At 37.2% G+C, this 21,678-nt stretch overlaps 1 protein-coding gene and 1 non-coding gene across 2 annotated transcripts; one reads left to right on the top strand and one right to left on the bottom strand.

The window, feature by feature from the left end:
* Positions 1-1,006: 1,006 nt before the first annotated feature.
* Positions 1,007-1,113, bottom strand: LOC145629855 (small nucleolar RNA R71). The gene has a single exon (XR_014111982.1). It is a non-coding gene; the product is annotated as a small nucleolar RNA R71 (small nucleolar RNA).
* Positions 1,114-10,276: 9,163 nt separating this feature from the next.
* Positions 10,277-19,099, top strand: LOC145628992 (SUN domain-containing protein 2-like). The gene is made up of 2 exons (XM_081681453.1): positions 10,277-11,595; positions 18,476-19,099. Exons 1-2 carry the CDS (start codon positions 10,495-10,497, stop codon positions 18,782-18,784), a joined length of 1,410 nt encoding a protein of 469 aa, XP_081537579.1. The 5' UTR covers positions 10,277-10,494; the 3' UTR covers positions 18,785-19,099.
* The last annotated feature ends 2,579 nt before the right edge of the window (positions 19,100-21,678 follow it).

The raw sequence follows: 21,678 nt of genomic DNA, 5'->3' as shown, positions 1-21,678 counted from the left end.
GTAGCGAAAGCCCTTTATAATCTGATTGATATATGCATTGATGAATGATTATTATATTCTACCCTGGAATATTATTTATTGGTGAAGCTATGCCCTAGATCCTTTTATTCATTGTTTTATCCCTACTCTTAATCTTCGTAGTTTAGTTTCCTTTAATTACAATATATTGGTTACTTTATAATCTGGATTATTTTAATTAATTAGGAATAGAAAGACTCGTTTCTCTGTGGATTCGACCCTACTTCCCTATCTACGTTAGTTAGAGGATTTAGGAATTACTTTTGATTAGGGGATACGACTTTACCCTGTCAAAATTTGGCGTCGTTGCCGGGGAAACGGTTTTATTTTTATTTCTAATTGTTTTGTAGTCTAGATTATTTCCCTTTTGTCTTAGAGAGCGTTAGTTCTCTGAGACAAATCTCATATTTGCTTCTAGTTTTTGTTTATGCCCAGGTGTTCCAGATCAGGTTACATCCCATTCGATCCTGAGATCGAACGTTCCTTCCATAGACAGAAAAATTTCTACAAGCAAATCCTGGCGGATTCGGGTGATAATAACAATAATCACCGAAATCCTCCAACTGGTTCTAGCGATTCAGAGACATCATCCGACGCAGAATCAGAGATGATGGCTCCAAAGAAGCTTAGGGATTATTCACAACCAAAGCTTACGGATTTTCCACATCTCACCCCTACTCCAGCTCTTGATGGGGTTCAATTTGAAATCAAACCTCAATTTATAACGATGATAGAGAGGAAGAAATTCAGTGGAGCCAAGGGTGAAGACCCGAATCTTCACATTGCCGACTATTGTCAATATTGCAACACCATCAGGCAAGCCGGGGTCACTCAAGACCAAATCAGGGAGATTCTCTTTCCTTTCTCTTTAACTGGAAAAGTTAAATTGTGGTTTAATGGCTTAAATAGAACTACACTTGGTATAACTGACTGGGAAACTCTTGTTTTGAATTTCTATAACAAGTATTATCCTGCAGAGAGAACAGCAGAACTACGAAGTGCGATCCAGAACTTTGCCCAAGAAGCCGATGAATCTTTATATGAGGCTTGGGAGAGGTTCAAGGACTTACAAAGAGAATGCCCTCACCATAATTTAGCGCAATGGCAGTTAATCCAAGCCTTTTATAACGGCATTGGAAATTCCTCTAGAATAATTTTAGACTCTGCAGCTAGTGGGAGATTTATGAGTCTTAATGTTGATGATGCAGGTCAGGTTATTGAAGACATGGCGATACACAATTCCCAATATGGGAACCCTAGAGGATTTGCTAACAAGGGGAAGCATAGTGTCGACTCTGTATCCTTTTTGCAAGCTCAACTAACCTCTATTTGCCAAAAATTAGATAATCTGAGCACTGCTAATGTAGCTAATGTTTCTGCAATTAATAATAATTCTAATGAGCCCTTCTGTGAAAATTGTGGTATTGTAGGTCATTGGGAGCAAGATTGCAGGAGTTCCGTGGAGCAAGTTAATGCCTTCCAAGCTTATAGGCAGAATAACCCATACTCCAACACCTACAATCCTGGGTATCGGAATCATCCGTACCTTTCCTACCGGAGCACTAATGTTCAAAATCCACCACTACAAGAACCACAGGCGCCACAGCAGCAGAAATATTATCATCCCAATGCTAGCCAGAAGAACCAACCACAACAAACCCCCTCATCTTCCGACCCTTCTCTGGCGGAAATAAGAGCAATGTTGGTTAATATGCAAAAGCACATGGAGAGCAGAGATGCGACAATTGATCAAATTCTAGCGCATAATAAAATTATGGATAATCAAATTGCGCAACTCTCCGCTACTCTACAAGCCCGCCAACAGGGAGCTCTGCCGGCACAGCCGACTAGGCCTACGGATCAAGCATTTGCAATTACTCTAAGGAGTGGTTCAAACTATGAAGGGCCCTCTATGCCCAGAGTTGATGAACTTGTTTTATTAAATAATGCTAATCTTGATTCCGTTAAACCAAACAATGTAGTTGATAGCCCTGCAGGGATAAAGGATAATACTAACATATCTTATTCTACATTGCAGGGTACAACTCCAGAGAAGGTGGCTACTCTAGACAAGAGTAATAATGCTCCAAAGCCAATTATCAAACTTCCATTCCCCAATCGCCAATTGAAGACAAACTTGGATAAGCAGTTTGGTAAGTTCCTGGAGGTAGTAAAAGATTTGAAGGTAACAGTTCCCTTTACTGAATTGATCACACAAATCCCCTCGTATGCAAAATTTATGAAAGAAATATTGACGAGAAAAAGGTCTATTAGTGAGGTAGAGACGGTAGCTTTCACTGCAGATTGCAGTGTCGTACTTCAAAATAAGTCTCCACCTAAGTTAAAAGATCCGGGTAGTTTTTCTATCCCTTGTCATATTGGCAATCTCTTGATTGATAATGCATTATGTGATTTGGGTGCTAGTGTTAGCGTCATGCCATTATCTGTGTGTTCTAAGTTGAATATGGGTAAATTAAAAGCTACCAGTATAACTCTACAAATGGCCGGCCGTTCTTTCAAATACCCCTTAGGTGTTTTAGAGGATGTCCCCGTTAGAGTAGGTAAATTTTATATACCTATAGATTTTGTTGTTCTTGATATGGTTGAGGATATGCAAACCCCAATTATTTTGGGTAGACCATTCCTTAACAATGCAGGAGCAGTCATAGATGTAAGAAGTGGTAAGTTAACACTATCAGTAGGGGATGATAAAGTTATTTTTAACCTGAATAATGCCCCTAAAAGCTCCATGACTGAGGAGAAATGTTTTAGTGTTAATGTGGTTGTAAATTATTCTAACAAGCCCCAAGCTCTTGAAAAAGGTCCCTTGGAGGCGGTATCTTGTGTTGCATCCTTTTCAGATGAGATAAACAAATGGCAGAAGGAAGTCGATGCAATAGAAAGAGCACTCTACAATGTTGGTCTTGGTTTCGAGGATGAACAAGTGGAACCGATCAAGCAAGTTGTGCGAATCGAGCCTACGGTAAGTGTTCCGTCAGATCGAGTTGCAAGTGTCGCATGCAAGGAAAATTTGAAGCAATCCTCGATCAAAGAAGGATCTTTAGTGTGTAGCATTGAAGATCCACCATTCCAAGTCAAGGAGGATCCACCAGATAAGGTGATTTGGCGTCCCACAGGGTATGTCAGGAAGCCCCATCGCAGCCTAAACACCGCTAGACCGGGTGAGAAACCACCCGATCAAGCGTTAGGCCAAGGGTCCTAGATATTGTACTTGGTAAGAAGGTCGTGCGGGACCTAGATAAACCAGCGCTTTGTGGGAGGCAACCCGTATTTTTTATTGCTTTTTAGACTAGTTTTCCCTTTTATTTTTTTTATTTTTATTTTAGAGAGGCGAGGAGAGTGAAATTTTATCGTTTATAAGTGTTTTTGTACAGGTATAGGTTTAAGAGGTCGAAAGACTTAGAAGAAATTTGAAGACAAAGATAAAAAAAATAGCTAAGGAATTCAGACCGGGCACGAGCCCGATCAGGCGGAGCTCGCCCGATCGGGCGCGCAAGCATGATATATTTCCAACCTAAAATTCGCCCGATCGGGCGCGCAAGGAGAGCTGGGAATCGAGCAAAATTCGCCCGATCGGGCGCGCAAGTGCAGTCAGAAACTCGAGCAAATCTTGCCCGATTGGGCGAGGTTGCCCGATCGGGCGCAAATCGAGTGAAGGAAAAGATATATCGGGCGAAGCTCGCCCGATCGGGCAAACCATAGGGCGAATTTTTCGTTCGTGTTCGCGCCCGATCGGGCGGAGCTCGCCTGATCGGGCGCACAACCATGATTCTGGAATTTGAGATTATCCGCCCGATCGGGCGAGGCTTGCCCGATCGGGCGCGCCTATTTTTGGCCATCCATATACTTTTCCTCCTCTTTCTTTCCTCACTTTCTTTTTATTTCATCTTCTTCTCCATTACTTTCTCTCTCTAAAACCTCCATTTTTATACCTTCAAACTCACTTCTTTTTCAAGATCTCCTCATATTCATCCATCAAAACTTCAAAAATTTTACATATTATTAATCCTCACATCTTCCTCTACATTTCCCACCTATTTTCTCCCACTTTCTCTCATAATTCCTTCAAACCCATAGAGAGAGAAAGCTCCAAGCATTAAATTTTTCCTCATATAATGGCCTCAAAACGTTCAAGGACACAAAGGAGTGAGACTTCGAGGGCACCACAACCAACGGTCAACCCGGATCTTCAAATTCCGGGATGGGAGGAGGTTGTCATCACCTCGGAGGAGCAACGGGCTAGGATGCTAAACCTCATCGATCGTCAGGTAATCTCTACCCGTTTTATTCATCACCCCACACTAGTTAGGTTAGGCTTAGATAAATATTTGGAAAAATTGTTCAAATGTATAGGCATGAGTGGTTTCTTTCAAATGTGCCATGATACATATGACTACTTAACATTAGAATTTATTTCAAGTTTTAATGTTATTAAAATGAATGCACTAATTACTCATGTACAATTCCGATTATTAAACAACGATGTGAGACTAACTCTTAAAGAATTCGGAAAGTTGTTTGATTTGAAATCGGATAAACCGATTGAACCCTCTCAAGACCACACCGCCGTGGTCTATAAGAGGCTAACTGGGGAGGATTTAGTTAACCTCCAGCATGCCAAAGGGACGTGGATTCAACATCCCGTCCCAAAACTTTGGCAAAGATTTGCCGGCCTCACTATTTTTGGGAGGCATGAACCGGCAAATGTTAGGAGAGATGAATTGGAACTTTTGGCATCCTATGTAATTCCTACCGCCGAAAAATTGAACATACCCCATAGGATAGCCAATCACTTCCAAAGGGCGGCCAATGCGGCCGAGGCTAGTAGGTCTAGGGCACCTATTTATTTTGGGGGGTTAGTGACCCACATTGCTAGGAAACACCTAGGTTGGAACCCGGATGGGCATAGGAAAGTTGTAGGATCAAACCTCATGGACCTACCCTATTTAGGGAGTTTGAACTGGGTGCAACCCGTGGGGAGTGATACTTGGTGGATAGTCCACCGACAATCGGGTAGGAGGGACCAAGCCTTTACCTTACCCTACCCCACCTTGACCAAATTTGAGAAGGGGAAGCCTTCTTATACTTTTGAGATTAATGGTCAAGGTGAGATTCAACCACCTCACCCTTCACCACAACCCCACCAATCCCCCCTAGACCATTCCCCCACTCACCATTCACCACACTACCAACCACCTCCACCCTTAACCTATGGCATGCCCACTTCCTCGGTCGACTACAACGTCGACCCCAATGCCCCTTATGACTTTTCGGCTTTTAGGAGCCAATTAGACCGCATCGAGACGGGACAAGGGAGATTTGAGGGTATGATGCAAAACCTAGATTCTAGGTTAAGCTCCTTAGATGGGCGGGTTGGTTACATAGAGAGGAACCTCGGGAGGGGCCTATACCCCATGTATGATGATTATGCCCGTCGAGGGGCTATTCCTCCCGATTCACTTACTCCCGATTGGTTCCAATACCCCCAAGGAGGGTATTCTCACCCCGGTGCATATGGTACTTATGTGGACTACTCTTCAGTCCACGGATATGGGGTGATGCTCCTTTTGGGGGTATGGGTGGGAATGTGGACCCTAACTCCTTTGCAGGTGGTTCGGGTTATGGTGGTGCTGGACCGAGCTAGGGTGGTGCCGGCTCGAGTCATGGAGGAGGATATGAGAGGATGGATGATGATGAGAACTAGCTATGCTGGGCTAGTTTCCGAGCCAATGAGGACATTGTCTGATTCTGGCTTGGGGGAGATTTTGGTTTGGTATTTTTCTTTCTCTAGCTCTTTTCTTTTATTTTTGGTGTGTTTTCTTAGGTTAGATTTCTTGCTTTCTAGGTTAGTTTTATTTGCTTTCTTATTTATGAAAAATACAAAAAAAATTTTGAAAAATAAAAAAATCCAAAAATACGTTCCAATGAATTGTAAATTATGCTTCCCTGTGCCCCATACTTGAGAAAATTGTTTTGATTCTTGGTTATTGATGATAAGAATTGTGGATTAGTTGATCATGATTTGATGTTTGATTGCCTTGAAACCTTTACATGCGTCAATTTTGTCCAACTACTTGTGAATATAGTGCTTGATTAGTTGATTTGGTAAGGAATGTGTGATAGTTCCATATTTCCTGGTATGTCAATGAATTTGAGTATTGGTTTGCAACTATTAGTAATATTTATATGATTCATTATTATGCACATTGAGGAGGACGAAGGCATTTGTTCTTTTAGGTAGCCTCCAGATGATTGTAGATGCATTTGTTCCCTTCTTGCTACCCGTGTTGTTGCCTTGACCTTTTTGTTGTTTATTAGCCACATTACAAGCCTATTTTGCCCCATTGGTTACTAGTCCCAAACTTGGCTTGGGGGAGCTATTAGTGAGTGAGGTGAGGGAGTTTGTAGTGTGCTTATTATTTGCACAATTTGGGTGGGTTTTTGAGAAGTTGTTTTGTTGTTCATGTTTATTTTTGATGAGTTTGAGAGTTATGTTTTCTTGAAAAAAATAAAGCATGATATTATGAAGAAAATAAAGAGAAGTTCAAGGAAAAAAATGTGAAGAAAAAAATAAGTGAACTTCAAAAGAAAAAAAAATGTTCAAGTGTTCTAGTTGGAGGTTGATCAAAAGATAAAAAATAGAAAAAAAATTCAAGTTTGGAAAATAAAGTTTGTTTACTCACTCTACTTCTTCATTATTATATCTTATGAGTGAAATTGTAAGAGTTGAGATTATTTATTATGATTGGAGTTTATTTGGTTGATGTTAGAGTTGGTTATGTAGGAGATGTATGGTCACTATTTATTTTGATCATTGGGTTTTATTAGGATATGGCTCCTTTAAGCATAGCTTTTCTCTCACTTATTCCCAAATTTATCATACCCTTTACCCTAGCCTTACATTACAAGCTTTAAAGACCTTCCGACCTTTGTGCATAGAATTGTATGAATGTGAAAGTGTTGTTTATCAATGCAAGTTATGATTTGGCATATTTCGAGTCCACTAGTAGGATTGAGCGTTCATTGTTTTATACACACGAGAGTGTGAGTTGGGAGGGCATTGTTCACATAAAGGGGTTGGATGGAGAGCGATCGAGTACATCTTTTACTCGCCACAAAAATGAGAGTTGAGTGTGTGAGCACTAGTCTTGAATTCTATATGCTCTTGTGGTTTGCTCTATTTGACAATTGTTAGGGAAGAAAGGTAATGGGATGGATTTGATTGGTTGATTTTGAAACGTGTTTATTTGATTTACCCTGAATCGTTTGTGTTTGATTTTTATGGATTGGGGTGAAGCATATTTATTGATTCATTGATGAGATCTTTGCTTAGGGACAAGCAAAGGTTTGGCTTGGGGGAGTTTGATATGTCCATTTTATATAGTGTTTTACCCCTGTCCCTTGGTCGTTATTAGTAGTGTTTTTGGCTCTTTCGGGCCACTTTTATTACTAATTTGTGTGTTCTAGTGTTTTCGTAGTTTTAGTTGTATTTTACAGGAAATTGCACTCTTGGAGCATTTTCCCGGGCTTTACGGATCAACTACGGAAGCTAGAAGGACGCGACCACTTTTGGAGCCCAGGATCAGTGAGAGTCGGTGATTAAGGGCTCGGTAATTGGGATCCCAAGGCATTTGGACCAAGTATTTGAGACCCGAGAGGAAATCCGGATTGGGCCGAGAAATCTAGCCCAATCGAAGTCCAAGCCTCAAGGAGAAGCAACCGCCCGATCGGGCTACCTCTAGAACGATCGGGCGCGGCAAGACTATTAGGCTGAGCGTGCTGAGGCGCGCTCGATCGTGCGAGCATCTAGCACGATCGGGCGATGCTGCTTGGGAAGAACCCGAAGAAAAAGGCGCGCCCAATCGGGCGGCCCTTCGCCCGATCGGGCGCGCGTTTTTAGAAGACCTGATGATGTTTAGTTTTAATTCTTGTTTTAGAAAACGTTTAAATACGATTTTGTACGGAATTATTAGCACCTCTTCTTCGATCTTCTTCCTTAGACTTTCTCTCTCTACTTAGGATCTTTTCTCTCACTTAACTCTTCTCTCAACTCTTATTCTTGATTATTTTCCATTAATACAGATTAGTTTGGTAACGATTTCTCTTCTCTAAATCTTATTTCCCTTCATCATGACTTATTTTATTGCTTTGATTTGTTTAGTTTTTAATATGTGTGAGTAGTTCTATTTCTAGGGTTTATGGGGATCCATAAATAATATGAAGGGGTAATTTATTGTTGTTGATTATCAATGCTAGATTAATTTCCTATTGATTGATTTAATGCTCTGTGACTAGATTTGCGCAGATCTTTTATGCATGAGTTTAACAATATTGATTCGAGATTCGACAGATGAGAATTGATGTTTAGGTCTAGTTTCAATAGGCAGGTTAATTTATAAATGGTTAATTCGAGATTCGAAAGATGAGATTTAATACCGGTAAATTAATTGTGTGATTATAATACGTAGCGAAAGCCCTTTATAATCTGATTGATATATGCATTGATGAATGATTATTATATTCTACCCTGGAATATTATTTATTGGTGAAGCTATGCCCTAGATCCTTTTATTCATTGTTTTCTCCCTACTCTTAATCTTCGTAGTTTAGTTTCCTTTAATTACAATATATTGGTTACTTTATAATCTGGATTATTTTAATTAATTAGGAATAGAAAGACTCATTTCTCTATGGATTCGACCCTACTTCCCTATCTACGTTAGTTAGAGGATTTAGGAATTACTTTTGATTAGGGGATACGACTTTACCCTGTCAGGAATATGTAATTGAAAATCACGCCTAATAAGATAATTTGGACGATTGGTTTAGGTTCCTTTTAAATTTTGTTATTAAATCAAGTGATCACAATATTTTAGAATTATGTATTGCATTAATATTAAACCAATTTAGCATAATTATAGTTTGGAGCAAATTGAATATTTTGTTTGCATGCCTTTGAGATTGCAGGAATCACTTTTCACTATAAGAATCGAGTAGAGGTCAATACGGTCGAATGTGACTCCATGACTCACTTTGTACCATCATCCCCGATCCTTCTTTCATGGTTCTGATCCATATGGCCTGGAGTAAGTAATCTCATGGAATATGAATGGGGTGTAACCTTCACGGGTCAATCGTTGTTGCCTATTGTTTATTCGTGGTTGTCTTTTATAATCTGTGAACGGTTTACAAGTTCCTTAAAAAGTTGTTGGCGGCTCCCTACTTTCCTTGTCCCTAATCGTATTATGTCAATCTCCACTTCCTATGACTTTCGAGCATATTCACACATGCTTAACGTAGGCGCACTTCGAACGACGCCTACAACAGAGTAATTTCCCCCTATAACACAAAACACGTAACCCTTACAACACTGGAGATAACAACTATAACGCTGAACGGGTAACCCCTATAACATTGATAGAGTAACCCTTATAACATTGACAAAGTAACTTCCACAATAGCTAGCTACACGGAGTATCCAGCCACATAAAAGAGCAAGTTACTATATCACAAACAACTTCACGTACTTAAAATATATTTTTGTTATTAGATATTTGTAATATCTTTCTATTAAATATATATCCTGTACATTTGGTACGGGTACACTCTAGTTAAAAAAATAGTGGGATGGGTAAGGTATTTATTGGTGTTTTTAAAAAAAGTTGTGATCAATAGAAGTTGATGATTAGGGATTTGGGGAATTGTGGTGAATTGCCTCTATAATTATCTTATACTCCATCCGCTTTCGAAATAACGACCCATTTGGGTTGATTTCTCGGGTATTAAGAAACTTAATTTGCGAGTATAATTGTATGAGAAAACAATAATCAACAATAATTTGCAATTAACATCTAGAGAGAAAGTACTTAATGTAAGTTTTTATCTTTATCCTATGCTTAATAAACATGATGTAATAATGCACTGATCCATGTGATGCTTTATTAGCCAATAAGATTAAAATATTGTTTTACAACAACCAATATAATTAAAATACACAAGATTGCCAAGTTGACACTTTTAAAAGAAAGGGAAATGAATAGATGTTGGGAAAAACAAATGGGTCATTTTTTTTTTTGGACTTAAATTAGGTCATATAGGTCGTTTTTTCAGGGACGAAGGGAGTAGATAGATAGATAAATGAGAGAGAGAGAAAAAAAAAAAACAAAAAAAAAAACTTTAATTTAATTATCACCAATTTGAAACCGCCATCTTAATTCTTGAAAAAGCAATTCCCATCTCCCTCCTTTTCATCCTCGTACCCCTCATTTCCCTCATTTCAAATTTGTAAATCGCAATCAACTCATTTAGGGTTACTTTTCTCTCTCCTCTCTTACTGTCACTCACTCAATTTCTTCTTCAAATCACTCCATTTCCCCCAAATTTTACTTCAATTTCATCAATTAGGGTTCCCTTTTTCTCCGTTGACTTCAAATTTCCAGAATTTAATCCCTTTAAATGTCAGCATCGACAGTTTCCGGGACGGCGAATCCTCGCCGAAGAGCATCGGCAGTTTCCGACATGAAACAGGGCATCGACATAGTTAACGATGCAACAAATTCCCTTAATTTGGACAACAATAGCAACAAGAATGTTGCGGGTGATGTAGGAGGTGATAAAGTGACAAGCGGTAGCAAAGATCTGAGTCATTCGATTAGAGGTGAAGCAGTTATTGAAAGATCTAAGGAGAAGAAATCATCTCAATTGCCCAATTCAAATGCCGCTCTTCGAACCCGGAATCGAAAGGCGGCAACTGCGCCTCAGAAGCCGCCTAAGCCCCGGTGGGTTACGGTAATGAGTGTTTTGATTAAGAATTTATTGTTGTTGCTTGTGTTATTAGGGTTTGTTCAGATTGTTAGGAAGTTGGTTGCTAATTCTGGGAAGATGGGTGGTTCGGGTAGTTTGATGGGGTTTTCGGATATGGAGGGAAGGATTGCTGGGGTTGAATCGTCGCTCAAAACGACAACGAAGATGCTGCAGGTTCAAGTGGAGGTTGTTGATAAGAAGATTGATAGTGAGGTTGGGAATTTGAGGAGAGAGGTTAGTAGGAAGATTGAGGATAAAAGTGGAGAGATTGGTGCTCAATTGAGGAAATTGAAGGAGAAGAGTGAGGGTTTGGAGTTGGGTTTGGTTGAATTGCGATCGAAGGAGTTGTTAACTAAAGATGATGTGGTGAAGTTGTATGATGAACTGAAGAGAGGTGATGGTGGTGGCAATATTGGGTTGAGTTTTGATGAGATTAGGGGTTTGGCGAGGGAAGTGGTTGAGAAAGAAATCGAGAAACACGCTGCTGATGGGCTTGGAAGTGTTGATTATGCTGTGGCTAGTGGTGGTGCCAGAGTTATTAGTCATTCAGAACCATTAGGTGGTTTTGGGAATGCAGGTAGTTGGTTGAATGTAGGGAACAAAGGGGTTCACCGTAAGGCGGTTAAAATGTTGAGCCCCAGCTTTGGAGAGCCTGGAGAGTGTTTCCCACTGACAGGCAGCAATGGTTTTGTTGTAATCCAGTTAAAGACCGCCATTGTTCCTGAGGCCATTACACTTGAACATGTTGCTGAGGTATTTTTTTTCCTTTATATATATATATATATATATATATATATATATATATATATATATATATATATATATATATATTCTTTCTTCAATTAGCTTTTTGGGTGCTCTATGACATGAGATGAAATCTATGTGTGATACTATTTGTGCGCTTTCATTGCGGTTGCTGTGATTGTGGAATTCTCTTGTAGAATTGAATAATTTAAAGATGGCTGCAGGCTGCATTGGCCAATAAGAGGTCATTTGCCTCATAGAATTATGTGGAGAAAGATAGAGGTTATTGAAGGTCTGTTTAGTAGTTATGTGGATCTTGTGATTCTTAAGTTGGTTCATTGGAATTCAATACCTTAAAATATATATAGTTATGCAAATTTGACAAATTATGCAACTTTTTTAGAAGCTTTAAGTTTCAGATTGCTATTAGATTAAAGGCAGCAGCTTCTATCAATGTGTTTAGTGAGGATTGTTATAGTATACTAATGCTTAAATTACTTTATCTGTACTTATAATCCATCTATTGGTTCTATGTTATGTTTCTACTGTATTATTTTAGATTATTTAGCCTTATATGCTGAAATTAAATTTACATGCATTCAGATATACTCCCTCCGTTTTTAAATACTTGCTCCATTTCTCCATGCGCGGAGTTTTAGGAGAAATTGGGAAAAGTAATAAAATATGGAGGTAGTGGGGTTGGTGGAAGAATAAAAAATGTAAAAGACAAAAGTAGTGTAGAGAATTGGAGGAGAGAAAATATATGTTGGATCCACTAATTGAGAGAAATTAATTAAATATTGTAAAAGCTTTCCAAATAAGGAAATGGAGCAAGTATTTAAAAACGGCCGCAAATGAAAAGTGGAGCAAGTATTTAAAAACGGAGGGATTACTGTTTATAAGCTTGTTACATTTGCATGGTGTTGGCATAATCTAAGTGACTCAGAGATTAAATAGGGGAGGGAGAAAATGTTCCTGAAGTATAACCGTGGTTTGAGGCTTTGGTTTGAGTATTCAAACAATTGACATTAATTCTTGTAAAAGCTCAAATTGCCATAAAAGTACTCTTGCGTCATTCAAGGTGTAGGTCCTTTTATTTTCTTCTATTTGGAAATTGGAAATGAACTTTACAATGAGGCTAAAATGCTTAATACGGAGTTGTTCTGTTGTTGAATACTGCTCTATGGTATATTTATGTTAATATCCCTGTGGCTTGATTTGTTGTTTCACGTGCTTGAAGTTAGAACTATATATCTATACTATGTTACTTAGTGTGTCCTTTTTATTATTTTTTTTTAATTTTGGTGCACAATGTTTAACCTTTGATGCAAGCATTAGCAAACCATAATCTATTTAAGCCCACTATGTATGGTGCTGGAAGTGTGACTTGCAATTTGTGAATGATTGAAGTGCTTTATTTTGTTTTAAGTAGTCTTTATGCTGAAAAGTACATGCTATATACTGCATACTGGTGTTACTGTGTGATTCAGTTACTTGAGTGCTGGCTAGTGTTTTTTTGCTCAAAATGACCTTACACTGGTACAGGTTCTGAATTAGTCAAGGGTGGTGTTTTTTGCTTGAAATGACCTTACACCGGTACAGATTTTGAATTAGTCAAGGGTGAATGATTTTTGTAAGTAAATTGAGTGACATTCAGAAGTAAAAAGCGGCAACTGTTTTTGAGACTTCCCCGTAATATTATGATGCCACTTGTTTTGGGAAGGACTTGTTGATGTTAATAGTAGTACAAAGTGTAAAACTTCCACAAAAATAGTAGAATATCAAATTTTGACTATGTTGAAGAAAGCTTAAATATAAAAATGATTGATCCCTTGGGAGATGGGCATGAATTCCAGGGCAGATTGCTTATAAAGCTTTTTTCAAGTCAAATAGAATTAGAATATTTGAAGATAAATGGTGCTTACAAGCTTCTATGCTCGCTCCCAAGGAAGCGTATATGGTGTGGTTTTGATTGTTAGTCTATTAGTCTTAGATTTAGTGATGGAAAGATACAACTGAAGCTAAGTATAGTTGTACGTGGTTTCTTTGGTTGTTGTCCATGAGAGTGAGTCAAATTCACATTTGATGTAGATTTATTTTATGTCGAGTTCGGATTGGTTAAAGGCTTTGGTTTGGGTGATATTTTGGCGTAAGACGTATCAGATTTAAGTACAAATCAAGGATGATTATTGGGATTTTTTTGGTGTACATGTGTTGTCTTATTGGTGCAATATCTTGTATAATGACCATTTGGACGGCTATCTAAGTTCTTAAGGCCTATACGTTGGAATGGATTTTTTTGGAATTCTTTCTCTCTATCCTGGTTGAATGTTGGGGCTTGTAAGGTGCATTTGTGTTGTCTTATCAGTGCAATTTCTTTGGTAATGATCATTTGGATGACTATCTAAGCTCTTAAGGCTTATACGTTGGATTGGATATACATGGAAATATAGAATTCTTTCTCTCAAGGGTGTGCCTAAAGTTAAGCAACTTAGATGAGATGGTTAGGTCATATCTTATTTAATAAAATACTTTGTAATTCTCCCTCCAATTCCTTTTTTGTTTATCTTTTAATTATGCACATTTGCCAATGCACATCTGTAACCTTAAATATCTCTTATTACGTGATGGTAAAATTATAAAATTTGATATTTTGAAAGCACTCATTGAGATGAATCAAGCAAGACTCTACATGGCTATGCTTTTTCTTATGTTTTGGAAAAATTTAGTTGCCTCTAATTGTAAAAAAGAAATAGAGGGAGTACTTAAGTAAATGATTTTATTGGTTGTTACTTGTTAGCATTGTTACTTATTCTAAATATATTTTTCACTTATATCTTGTTTATAGATTAAAGGTTTTATTCATTTCCTGTCTATCTAAAAGAAGGCAGAAAAAGGAGTGCCTTTGTATTAGAGGGTTGTACCAAGTTACTGACTACTAAGTGTCAAATTCTTGTGAATGTGTTTTGATTTTAATTAAATTATGTGCTGTACTCCTCTGCTGTTATGCTTTTAATTTAATCTAGTGTGAGCCCTAGTAGGTGATATTTATATCTTGTTAGTGTCATTATTTAGGTATAGGTTTCAATCATTTTAGAGTTTGAAATCCAAAATTGTGGATTGGTGTTATTTGGGATGCACCTGTTTGTTGTCAATGGTGATACATAAAAGGTTTGGGTGCCCCTTAAATTTTTTTATCTAGACTAATGAAAAGATCCATTGACTCTGAGATCTTCATGTTGCTCTTGCAAGGTCTGCAACTTACATTGCTCCTAGTTTCTCTATGCATATTGAGATTGATTATTTGGAATCTATTTTTTGAATTCTAGTGGTAGCTTTACTTGATTGACTGCAATCTATTTGGTTTAATATCCATTATGTGTTCTGTCTCCCCCCCCCCCCCCCCCCCTCCTCCCACACACACAAAAAAAATGTCTTTTACTGTTACCTTAGTTTTAAAGGGCGCAAGGTGCAAAAAGTCCCTGGAGCCTAGGCGCAAGGCGTGCCTAGGTGAGGCTTATTCATATAGAAAAGAAATAATACTTTCTATTATATAAGTGTAAAACTGAAGTCATGAGAAAAGGTGAAAGGGTCATGTGATTAATAGCAAGGCTCTTTAAATTGAATAAGGTAAAGACTAGAGGGATTTCTCTCTCCACTAGAATTGAAGAAAACCTACCCATAACTGAGTCTCATGGCATGCTTTAGGAAAAATAAACTTACATAATAGCTATTGATGCTTTAAGTCATAAAGCGCAAAATAAGGCGCATGAAGCAGTCAAGAAAAAGTGCAAAGGCGCGCGCCTTTTGTAGGTCTTTGAACCTCATAGAGCTAAGGCGCCTACTCTAAAGCCTCACTATCTTTCTAAAACTAAGACTGTTACTCAAAGTAAAATATCTCTCTCAGCCACTTGTTCTAAAGTCTTGCTTGTAGATTTGTTCTGTGTTATACTCCTTGCTGATTGTTTTCACCACTTTGAATCTAATAAGCTAATGGAACAAGTGTTAATATATTTTGTGTTTGGTATGGGGTATCAAGAAAGGATAAGGGAATGAACTCTCTTGATTTCTGTATTTGTTGCTGGGTCATTTTTCCTATTTCCTTTACCTTATCGTTTCCCCTAGTCTTCTCTACTAGGATCCCTCTCCATTAATTTCACTCTAAGGGAATAGGGAATGACTACTCAACCTTGACCTCTTCCCAAACCACCAATTTTAATGCTTGTTTCCCAATCCCAACTACATGCACCGCCAAACCCATCCACCACTGTCGACCACACTGCCTCAGCTAATTGTAGCATCCCCACTGTCGACCACAACACTTTGCCCTCTTAACTCACTGTAAACTACCACACCTAGCCCAAAATCACCTTAACCAACCTGAAATCTGCACAACCCATCCACTGACCATAAATCCTCCTCACACCCCTAAAACCCACCCTGCTTCTCCAAAACCAACCAACCCATCCTCCACCCCAAAACCCAACTTATTTACAATAATTAGATACGAGCAAGAGGGAGATGGCTACCAAGGGAGAGATTACAATGTTGGAGAGGTTGGTCTTTATTTCTTGTTGTGTACGATGGTGATGGTTGTAAAGTGGGAGAATGTGGGGGTTTTCTTCCCTTCTCTATAGGCTCACACAAACAACTACAACAAAAATACAGTATATATTTCTTTCCTCATGTATCCCTTTCCCTCTTTTTAAACAAAATGAAATTTTGGTTGAGGTTGTGAATTTGGTGATTATTGGTGAAGGTTGTTTACTTGTTTGTTAGGACTCACAATAATGGTAAAATTAGCAAAGTTACTATGAGTATTATACAGCAGGACAGACAACTAAGATCAGCAGAATAATACTTTGCTCATTGAAGTTTTTTCCTCTTTTGTGTTACTACATACTTTGGCAAGGGTTAAGTCAAAGAAATGTAAGTCAAAGAAATGAAATGAAATAATACTGAAGTATATGTCATGGAAGCTATGTTACTTCAAGCAGACACAAAGTAAAAGTAAAACATATTCACTAAACTTTTAAATTTCTATCCTTTCCAACTTGTACCATCTCTTAGTCTTTTCTCTTTATACCTTAATGTTGCAAAAGGCCATTGCATGGATCTTTTTTTTTTGCACAAAACCACATATTTCCCAGCATTCCAGCATCTGCTTGTTTAATACTTCCGTTTTTGGGTTTGACTCTTGTCTGTTTTTTCTACTTTCTTTTAACGTCACAAGAAAATGGAACAAGTGACCTCAGGGTGTTTTTATTATTGACAGGGATGGGGAGTAAATTTATCAATTTTTTTTAGATGCTATGTTGTAGTTGCCATTATAGATTTATAGTCATCTTTTAGTCCGTTGTGCATTTTTGTGAGAGCAATAGGATTTTGGGGCTTTTGGGGCCTGCTGTCACACTTTTATATAGCATTAATTTCTTAGGGTTTGGCTCTCTTGTTTGTCATATTTGGATCAAGCCCGTGCAGTCATTTTTGTTAACGAATTAACATATTTGTATTTGGAACTATGTATTAGAAGGTGCAAGTTTGTAACGTTCTCTTTGTGAAATTCTTAAGATGATTAATTTAAAATATATATCCTTCACCTGATTCAGGTTGTGTTTTGAATGAAAAAATAGTTCGAAATAATGAACATTTAATTATAGAGGACGATTCTATGTATGAGTATTAAAATCTAGTTCACATTTAGATCATTTTGCTCAAAAATTTAAAGCAGTTAGCTCAACACTTTGACTAAAAATGTGAGTTTTTTGGGTGAAGTGTTGCAACTTTTATGAAACGGGGGAAGGTGTTTTTTTTTATTGCATTAGTGACATTAATTAATATAGCATTTTTGGTCTAAGTGTTGAGGAATGTTAGAAACTGACTTTCAAAATTGTTTTTTTTTTTTTTTTTTTTTAAAAGACCACATTTTGAATTATGCTAGATTCCGGGGGTGACTTCCATATTTATCCAGCGTTGAGTCATTGACAATTCATGTATAAAGCATGTGACCACCAATCAATGTACTTGTATAAAAAAGCTCAAGGCGCACTGAAATGAAAGGGGTTTTGCTGCGCCTAGGTGTGCCTTAGTGCGCCTCTTTGAAGCGAGGTGCAGTATATGGGCAGTTAAAATTTTTGGCTGACGTTTGCTCCAAGTGCGCATTAGGTGCACCTCGGGCGCTTTTTGTGTGCCTAACCCAAAATGCCTCGCCCTGAGCAAATTAAGCGCTCACCCCTGACCGCCTTACGTCTCAGCGCCTTATGCGCGCTTTTTAAAACACTGCCACCAATAACACCCATTTTAACTTCACCACCACCGCAATACCATCTGGCTAATGGCAGTGCCTACCAAACCTCTTTAAATCCAAAATTTGGTTAAAGGTTGTTTTTTGCAAACTAAATTTTTAATTAGGTCTCCTGTTACAATTTTTCTTAATTTTTTGTGGTTGAAGCTAAATTGATGGGCCATTCCGTTCCTTTGTTATGACTTTTCTTTCTTGATCTTTTTTTCCACCAGTTCAACTGATCTGTATTTAGCAAAAGCAGTAGTTGTGCTATGACAAATATGTTCCTGTATTGTCATCAGGCTATTATTTTTGGTGTGGATGAGCTCCTTATTTTGTTGTTCAGGTTAATCTAACTCTCAATCGAACTGTTTTAGGATGTATGATCCAGTTAGGGTGGGATGGGGAAGTTGGTCATTATCTTTGTATAAGTATTCTTCTTCCTTTATCTGTTATTTTTCAATTGCTTTGACTTACTCTTATAGTTTATCAAATGACTAATATTTTTCTTTGGCATGATATGTGATCGATTTTTCTGTTAAATGCCCTTTTCTAACCACATTATTTTTAGCTTTTATTAATTTGTTTATTCTTTTTACATTACAGAGTGTGGCCTTTGACCGCTCATCTGCTCCAAAAAATTGCCGGGTCTCTGGTTGGCTTCAAGGGAAACAAGGTCTTGAGATTGACACAGTTGATAGAGAGGAAATTCTTCTGACAGAATTTGTGTATGACCTGAAGAAGAGCAATGCCCAGACCTTCAACGTGCTTGATGAGGCTAGATCATCTGTTATTAACACTATTAGGTTTGATTTACTCTCCAACCATGGAAATTCATTATTTACCTGCATATATCGGCTTAGAGTGCACGGCCATGAACCCAAATCAGTCCCGGTGATTTCTGCTGATTCTTGAACTGTATCTGGATCACATGCCTCGTCTTTGTAATTGGTGGTTGCTCTTTTTCACTTGGTTTGTTGATGCATGTATGTCATTGATGACTTAGTGGTAGTTTCTTTTGTGGTGGTCATTTTTTTTTTTTTTTTTTTTTCAATTATAGCCGTTATAGGCTTGCTAGGTAGTGAAGATTTCCTTGCATATGATATGTAGTGCATGAATTTGTAAGGATGAGTCAATATATGTGAATCAACACATGTATGATGTATCTCATCATTATATTACATTGGAGATCAGCATCTTTTTACAGAAAATTGCATTCTACCCTCTTTGCATATCAGAAAAGTGCTTTTGGTATGCCATATTGCCATTAGATTAAAATGGAATGATTTTACAGAAATGGCATGTTTGTGTAGTGGGATGGGCTTCAACAGAGGATAAGAACATAATACATGGAGAGATAAGGATTAGTGAGCAAATATCATAATGTTCATAATAATGTAGTCCTATCTTCAAGAAAAATGGACAATTTGGGGGGAATTAGTAATACCATGAAAATGAACTTTGATTTTTCTTTAAATTTATACACATCCATTCTCATTATTGTCGTTTATGGAATTTTGGTCACTTACCAAATAAACAGTAATGATTTTGAGAACCTCTATTATGCATGGTGCTCAATTGCTCATAGGGTTCGAAATGAGCAAAAGTCATCAAAGGATGAAAAATCTTAATATTTATCAACCAACACTTTTAAAAATCTTTGAAACATTCTTGCTCCAGATATTGATTTGACGGATGATGCAGTGCATGTGTTTGAACTTCTGCCAAGTTAGATCAGAGTTAAGCATTGTGCATTGTGCATGTGTTTGAACTTCTGCCAAGTTAGATCAGAGTTAAGCATTGTGCATTGTGCATGTGTTTATTTGGGTTATAATCGTGAAGGGTTACATGTATTTTTTCATGTACTAGTTGAGAGTTACATGTGTAATTTCCGAGTTAAGAATAATAACATGGTCTAACATTTTCATTTTTTCACCTTTTGGGACCTCTTATTTATTTTTTTTCACCTTTTGAGACCTCTACTAATTAGGTTTCCGGTCATTTAACCCAACTTAAACTCACCTGAGCAAAAGTGAGTCCCTTATTTCATTATTTTTCCTTAAGTGAGTCCCTTCATTAATTTAAGCAAGAATATTCAAAACAAAAGGATATTAAGAGCTACTGCAATTGAACTAGCCGTTTTAATTCCCAAAAAAAAAAAAAAAAAAACACAACTCAAATTTTCAGGTAATTACAGCAAAATAAAACGATCAACAAACACATAAGCTAAATGTACACAACTACGAACACATTCAACATCTAATTTCAACACAAATACGCATAATTCAAGCAATAGGGAAAAAAAAAAAATTCAAAACCCCAAAACCTATTTCAACCCAGATAAAAATCATATATTTTCGAAAAAAAAAAACATGCATAATTGAAATTTATGATGCTTACCTCACTATCCTTGCGAAATGTTGTCCGAATTATCAAATTTGAGAGCCACCAAACACGAAGAATATTCACACGGATAGGGAATTTGTAGAGCTTTGGCAGGGGAGTAAATGAGAATAATGGCGCCTAAAATGGGTAAATACACACAAAGATTTCAAACGCTGCGTTTGTTGTTGTTGTTTTTTTTCTCCAAAAAAAAAAAAGAAAACAAATCTTTTTATATTTAGGACCATGCATTTAAAAAAACTTGCAGAAGAAGCTTTACATTCCCCGTGCCCACGTGTTCGTTTTTTACACGCCCCCATCAAATCAACCAGCATGAGCATTAAATAAGGGACTAACTTATTTCTGTCACTTTTTAAGAGACTAACATTATTAACCCAAGGGACTCACTTTTTGACCGGATTGCACCATTGAGGTCCCAAACAGTAAAAAAAAAAAGTGGGAGCTCCCAAAAGGTGAAAAATTTAAAATGTTAGTCCCCAAATTTATACTTAACTCGTAATTTCCTCATCAAACCGTAAATGCAAGTTGCAAACAGTAATTGGACAGCTCACTAAAAATATTGAATAAATTATCACGTCTTTTCAATATATTTACAAAAATGTCAACAGATTAACAAAAATTCGTTTATCTAGTAGATTAACTTGTATTTGCTCGTCAGATTATGTGTTTTACCCTTAACATATAAAATGAAAACAAGATACAAGCTGCAAATATTTTTTTTGATGCAATATTCCACGGCTACACGCTGCAAGTATATTTATATTTAATGTTTTACTTTTCTTTATCTTTAAATACCTTGTTGTGTTGGTCGCAAAACAAAAAAAAAAAAAAAAAACTATTGAGTACTCTTCCAGTCTTTTTTTTTTTTTTTTTTTTTTTTTGGAGGAATCAATCTAGTATCATATCATCATATTATGTTATATCACTAATAAATAAAGTCAGTCAACTGCCAAAACACATAACCAACAAATAGATATTATTGTGACACATGATGTTGAGTAAGCAAATTTTGAATAGATTTTTTAAGATAAAAATGTTGTTTTGAGTTTTATTATTAACATGCTTCTAAAATTTCATACATACAAAATTAATAAACATCTTACACAAATTCTTATATGTGGCTGGCCATATGGTGTGGCCAACCGTTATAAAAGTTATTTCATTAGTGCAATAGAGGTTACCTGACTAGTATTAAAGGTGTTATTTCGATAGTGTAATAGGGATTACTTGGTCAATATTATAGGCTTACTCAGTCAGTGTTATAGGGGTTACTTTGTTTTTTTTTTTTTATAAGTGGTCACACGGTGTGACCAGCTACATGCAAAACAAACTAAAATATCTTATAACTCGAATCTATTTCCATCATAAAATTTGTTGAAAAATTTCTTTAAGTTAAGATCCATTTA

The sequence above is a fragment of the Chenopodium album genome, chromosome 4 (assembly GCF_948465745.1).
Source record: "Chenopodium album chromosome 4, dcCheAlbu1.1, whole genome shotgun sequence".
NCBI classification, from domain to species: domain Eukaryota; kingdom Viridiplantae; phylum Streptophyta; class Magnoliopsida; order Caryophyllales; family Amaranthaceae; genus Chenopodium; species Chenopodium album.
This window is presented reverse-complemented; position numbering and strand designations above follow the sequence as displayed.